This window comes from Pecten maximus, chromosome 4 (genome assembly GCF_902652985.1).
Source record: "Pecten maximus chromosome 4, xPecMax1.1, whole genome shotgun sequence".
Classification (NCBI taxonomy): Eukaryota; Metazoa; Mollusca; class Bivalvia; order Pectinida; family Pectinidae; genus Pecten; species Pecten maximus.
In genome coordinates this window covers 32,856,213-32,862,841 of record NC_047018.1, presented here as the reverse complement: position 1 = coordinate 32,862,841, position 6,629 = coordinate 32,856,213, and the positions used below count along the sequence as shown (strand labels likewise).

At 37.3% G+C, this 6,629-nt stretch overlaps 2 protein-coding genes across 2 annotated transcripts in view; one reads left to right on the top strand and one right to left on the bottom strand.

Annotated features, from left to right (window-relative positions):
• Nucleotides 1–1,123: 1,123 nt before the first annotated feature.
• On the bottom strand, nucleotides 1,124–2,866 carry LOC117324808. Its single transcript, XM_033880639.1, has 2 exons — nucleotides 2,540–2,866; nucleotides 1,124–2,413 (listed from the first exon to the last, which is right to left on the bottom strand). The coding sequence occupies exons 1-2, from the start codon at nucleotides 2,796–2,798 to the stop codon at nucleotides 1,824–1,826; spliced, it is 849 nt and encodes a 282-aa protein (XP_033736530.1). The 5' UTR covers nucleotides 2,799–2,866; the 3' UTR covers nucleotides 1,124–1,823.
• A 2,530-nt stretch (nucleotides 2,867–5,396) lies between these two features.
• Nucleotides 5,397–6,629, top strand: part of LOC117325874 (protein FAM135A-like) — a 40,704-nt gene continuing 39,471 nt past the window's right edge. Inside the window, 2 exon segments of the mRNA XM_033882371.1 lie at nucleotides 5,397–5,508; nucleotides 6,430–6,510. Of these exon segments, the coding sequence (XP_033738262.1) occupies nucleotides 6,434–6,510 (77 nt within the window). The 5' untranslated portion in view covers nucleotides 5,397–5,508; nucleotides 6,430–6,433.

Here is a 6,629-nt window from a genome sequence, read left to right as displayed (position 1 = left end):
GGCATTTAAAAAAAATTAGTGAAATTTTATTTTCATAAAACTTAAAAGTCAGTCGAGGGTCAGATCAAACACACAAACTTCAACAATGGTATTCGTTACGTCACCGAGCACACAGGTTAAACGTGTCTGTCACTGGTGTATCGATATATTAAAAGACTAAGCACGTCATCTTTATAAATTCATGGCATTTTGTATTTCTTTTCACTGTTTGGAGAACCGTTGTTGAACAACATAAAGATTAGGGCAGCATGGTGCTGATTACTAGGAATGTTTCCGAGTATTTCATCACACTTGTGTGAATTTAAAACAAATCTTTTGAGGAAATATCGTCTTTAGTAAAAACATTGACCACTATATACATGTACATAAGTTAAAAAAAAATAGCTTCTTTAGGGTTCCCCAGCTCACTAGGTAGGCCTTAATAGGCATTTACCCTAAACGAATTAATGTATCTATCATGGGTACTGATGGACACTGAAAGCGAATTAAGATAAATTATGTACACTTGAACTTGGAAAGTATTTTATTGTTTAAACACAATTGAATTAATTATAAAAGCCCTTTGTACACTTAGCACACACAGTTGGACACAACGCCTCCAATCCGAAGCCACAAGATGGATGTTGATCATCGCTTCCACCTTGGTAGGCCTTTTTGGGATATCGGCGTTTTGTGCGGTCGAGTACGGGAACATGATGCCGCAGTGATTACAACGTGAAAATGGGGGGAAATGAAAACAACCTTCATTTAACGCCGTTTACAAGGTGAACAATCAACGTTGATATTGTTATGAGATGGAGCAACCAACGTGACGTCGGTGGGAAACAACTAACCCAACAGATGATGTTTCTCATTCAACCAGCTGTTTGCAAGATGAATAAATAAATAAAAAAATAAAATAAATAAATACGATGTCTTTGAAACAAATTTAATTATCAAAAATAAATAACAATGTTAATATCATAATAAACTCAACGAGTATTCTTGTAATGAATACTAAATGATCCTTTTTGATCGAAGTCTCAAAACAATTCATCCTCCTTTACTGACATCTCGGAGTCAACTCCTTAGCTCCATCGGGAGTCCTTCCGTCTGTTTTAGATCAATAGGTATGGCTTTAGATGGCTCCAATACATCACGACATCTCGGAGTCAACTCCTTAGCTCCATCGGGAGTCGTTTCCGTCTGTTTTAGGTCAATAGGTAAGTCTATAGATGGCCCCAATACATCACGACACCGCCGTATCTATCAGAAGATGAATTCCAAACCGGGTGGAAACCTGTCAAGTTCAGTTCACTCCGAAATTCTCCATATCGATAGAATAGCGACCATGGCATGCATCTTTCTTAGTTCCGTTTCCAGAAATAGAATATGCGGTGAAGCATGTCCATTTAATGGACCGTAGTGCCATCATGGGGGTTGATGGGGTCGACTACATTATTTCCGTTCGGAAGTCTTCATCGTTTCCAGCAGAAGATAGTCTAGGTGTTGTGAAACATGCACAGGAAGAACGAACCATGTAATTACGTGTACTTGATTGTGGACCAAAGGACTTTAAGACTGTCATCATGGGATGGAGACGGGATTGACTCCTTTAGCTCCATTTTGGAGTCTACCTCATTTCCGCAGCAAATGTCTTGTGCAAATCCACATATGCGGAACAGAGTTGGGGTCAATGTCTTCACACAATAAATTGCGTTGGGAAATCATTAAGTGTCTTTGTCTTTCCCACTTCTGAAAAGACTGCGCATTTCTTATTAGTTCCGTAGATCCAATTGTGTTGATCGAAAAAGTTTTTATTTCTGGACATAATCCAATGTCGTTTACTTTTGATAATTTTTGGTGAATTTGTAATGCTCCCCGTGTACTCTCCTTTTGGCGGCTGACGAAGTGCTGGTCTTTAGAGGAGGAAGCTGAACGTCTTCCTTGTAGATATTGATGTACTCGGCAGTTGGTGGAAGGGTATGATATGATTCTGAAGACTTCGTTGCTCCAGGTATGGAAGGAAGGCAGACACGGTCTGGGGAAGCAGTTACCAGAGAAGAGGAAGCTTGTATCCTATTTGTAGATCCAATTAGTTTACCAAGAGAACCATATTTCACACTTGAAGACTCCGACGTAAATGTGTTCTTTGGCATTGTTTTCGTTTGGCTTGGTTTAAAGCTCGGCCGCGGAATCCATACATCTGAAGATGTGAAGACATTCTCGTCTCCAATTAGACTATTGTCGCTTGATGGTATGAAATGGCATGGTTCTCTTCCCATCGACTCCCGTGTCGGACATCGGCTGTTGTAGACACTAGCAGGGACAGCTTTTAGTGGTGGCAAATCATACTTTGGCGATATGCTGTTTTCATCCCTCTGTTTACTCTTCTTTCTTTGTGAAGTAAGCTTCTTTTCTTTCTTTGATGTAACTGTTAAAAAGACATCATAATATAAATAAAATGCCTCATTGTAATTCCAGAAGAACAAAAAGAAGATTAAAACAGATTTTGTGTATGTACAGTTTTATAGCAAGTTTTAACAATAAAGTAATTTACCTTTTTGTTCAGACTGGAGTGGCATTCTGGATCCCTTCCGACTACACGGGCGCGTGATGGCATTCTCAATTTCACTGTCCAGGTTTGGGGAGCCAGGAATAGGAGTCATGACCTGGACGGAACCAAAGTTCCCGTAGTACATCGTTGTTTCTCCAATCACCAAACACTTATCCTTCAAAGTTTTCCTTAGTCGTTTGGATTTAAATGATCCCTGATAAGATGACAACATTTTCAGTTCGTTCAATTCTGCTTCGTCCATTATTTATTCCGCTTCTTTAACAGATGACAATCAGTTTGTTTAGCAATTTAGGAAAAGCAGCCGGACTAGAAGTCTATAGCGTAGCTATGGAAAGAATTATGGGAAGTTCAATTATGTCGTATTAGTGATTATGACGTCATATATATTGTGACGCTGTTATTGCTTCGCGGATCTACCATAATCACCAAAGCGAAATCTATAAGCGAAGTGAAAGCGACGAAACAACAACCGTATGTTTTGCCTAACTGAAATGAAACAATCGAAGAATAATAAATATATATTATCACAATTGCCCGTTTGGCTAAGATCGAATGGCGGAAAAATCGCAAGCATTGGGAAATTGACTGTTTATGTGCCTATTATATTGGACAACGCAACGCATCATGGAAGTTCAAACGGATTACGCTTTTGCAATGGAAAGGGCTTATATTGTTCGCTGCTAGGCCTTTTGGGTTGTATTTGGGCCATTGAACGTTTATTACACTGGATAGCGATTAGTGCGATCACCGTACGCGTATACGTCGTGATTTCATGGTATATTGGGAGCCTCTGAAATATACACGCCGTTGTACTAGTTAGTTATTCCCATATAGTGATATCACAATCCACCCCTGAAACCTCTAAAATAATTTAGTGATATCACGTACAACCCTCAATTAAACAACTAAAATATTAACACACTCGTACAAAACCTTGTTTTTAGAATATCTCGTGAGACATACCTTAAGAAAATTAAAATAACTTTACTTTGGATTCTGAGCCATGACGAAATTAAAGTTAACGAACCTGTTAACCGGGAAGCTCAAAACGCTCTATAAATCTCACAAATAAATACCAAACTGCAGTATACAGATTTTAAACCTGTTATTCGTACTATAAAGTAACTGGCAGCAACGCTGGTCTCTTGAAACGAGCAACAAAGTTTATAAAATACAACCGAAACTTAAAACATCCATTCCCAATCGGAAAAATCGTAGACATGGTAGTGAGGTAGTTGACTTCTCTCGGCTTCGTACCTGGCACACATATCCTTCTCATTCGTTCCTTTTGAAACGATGTAACACTCTATTTACAGTGGAGCATTTGTTAATAGAATGTTTCGATTTTAAGCGCATTCGTGATAAATACTTTCGAGTCCCAGATATGAAAAACACGTTTTTTAGTTCCGTGGATTCGAAGGCACTATTTAACTATTTGAAAGAAATCGATTTGTTCTATAAACTCCGTTGTCCTTTTACGTATCTTACTAGCTTTGACGTTATACATGTATATATACGTACCTGTATATCACACAATCCACATCATCTATTCGGTATCTCTTTTATTACCCCCCCCCCCCCCCCCCCCCCCCCCTTTATTTTAATGACCTAAATATACAATGCGAATGCCTTTAAAAACTTTTTACTAATCATTTTGTCTTCGCCACCCTCGTTTGTCATAATGAGATTTTAAATGAATCACCACGGCACTAAATGGCCACATCCGTCGATGCCGGGTCATTAAACTCAAACAAACACACTTTTCATTGATTCTTCCTTCAGTAGCGATGAAAGTCATTATATTACCAAGTATATAAAACAGTATTATTCTAAGACTGCGTCCACCTTCTTACTCCGATGTTATCTAATTTCCATACGATACATTCATAATGGTTTTAATTTGGATGCCGGTAACGATCCCTTTAAAATAATTTTATTATCTGATTTTTAATGTTCAGTAGTTTAGTTTAAACATATTTTATTGCCAATATACAGCAAAAGGATTGGGCACAAGTTACATGGACATTATCGACATACATTTACAGGAGAAACCGTATAACCACATTAATTTGGGGTATTTTCCATTTTCTTTTTGATCTATTTCTGGGTTAGGAAAATACTTCACCCGAAGGAAAGCAGGCCAATGTTTTGTTCCGTTTGAATAGAGACCTATAAATGCCTAACAGAATATAGATAGTTAAAGTAAGTACAACTGTGAAATCACAATTATATACATCCAGTACAAGTCGATTACAGTCGCCAGTTTGAGACTTATATTGTCCGGTCTAAAGACAAAAGCAACGTGAAATAAATACACCTTTAGTAAATCTTACTATAATCTATTAGGCCTATATATTTACATTTACAATGCAGCCCCACTATATAACTTTACTAAGCTCACTTGGAAGTTATGAGTCCATAACTTCCAAATCTTTATTATGACGTCATTAATATAGTGACGTCATAATTGTCACGTCGGCGATAACGAAAGATGGCTGTTGAAAAGGCCGTTCCGTCTTTGACGATAATAATTTGTTCATTCATCGTCGGAGCAAAATTCCTGGATATCGCTGTCAAATGTAAATATAAGCATTGAACTGCTTTCAGTTGGAAGTTATGGGCTGATGAATGCCAACTGGACAAAGGCAAATTCAACATGAAGCGCTAGCACGCTTCATTAAATTTGCCTTTGTCCAGTTGGCATTCATCAGCCCATAACTTCCAATTGAAAGCAGTTCAATGCTTAAATGCCAACAAAATATTTCCCGCCAGAATGTCAAGCTGTCGGATATGCTATTACGCATGCGTAAAAATCACAGGAAGTGGAAATCTGTCTGGCATGTCAGTCAGTTTACATTAGACATGATCGCTAGGGTAATCCCGAATTACACCCAAAGTTGGCCGTTCTGGTGAGGGTTTACCGGGAGAGAACAGACTGAAACACTCACAAGGTTTGTAGTAAACGATAAGTTATCCGATAGAGAGCTAGTGATGAAATGTCGATAAAAATGTCTACCGATATGTCAACACTGTTGAACACGTTCAGGTTCAGTGATTCATCGACAGGACAAGCGAAACCCTTCCCTATGTGGGTTATTGTCTGTAGGAAAGAATGCTTGTTTGGCTGAGGTATCCATCTTATCATTAATATTGACATATTGTAGAATTTCCATAAAGATATGCAATTTGTAAGCCATTCAATGACAGCTCGGACTCGATCAGTCGGTGGCAAACTGTCATCGTGATCATATAGTTGTGGGGCATGTGTATGTACCATTAGGTGTCCCCAATTATCATCATGATTGCAATTGGTTGCTGTTTTTACAACTCTGTGACATGTTTTTCCTTATTAATTAGGAGTTAAGGTAGAGAGTCACCATTATTTGTTTTGTATATATCTCCAACATAAAAGAGTTCCATTTTTGGGCCATTCTATTGCCAGTTCCTGATCATTGTAAATTAAAGAGTTATCTTCATATATGATTAAATTCATTCATTATGATTTCATTTTTGACAAATACACATCAGTTTCCTCAGCTTTGTACTACATATTTATCCAGATATGATTGTCATTTGATTGACATATTGGTTGTTCAAATATATTAGCTGGCCTTCCAAACTTAGTCAATGTATTTATTCTATATATAATTAATGTTTTACAAAGTTGTCTGGTGAACAGTTAGTGTATGTTTTTGTCCACTTCAGTCTTGGATAATGCACCAATGCAAAAGACAATTTTCTATCTTTTCATACTAAATAAGATTTAGGGCATTTTTTAGTTGAATCTGAGTATTTATCACTTTCTCAAGTGAACTGGAAAAATACTTGAATATTTTTATAAATTAATGAAGATATTCTATTGTTTGTTGTAGAGGCATGACAGAACTTCAGGCTACTCTCGAGTTCTCTGTGGAGTACAACAAGTTCTACAATGTTGATCTGTTTCAAAGAGGGTAAGTACAGACATTTATATATTAGTGTTGTTTCAGCGATCAATTGTAGCTAATCATATATATATAATTCCAAAAGTTATGTAAAATATATGATGCATATAAAAACAATAATATGTAAC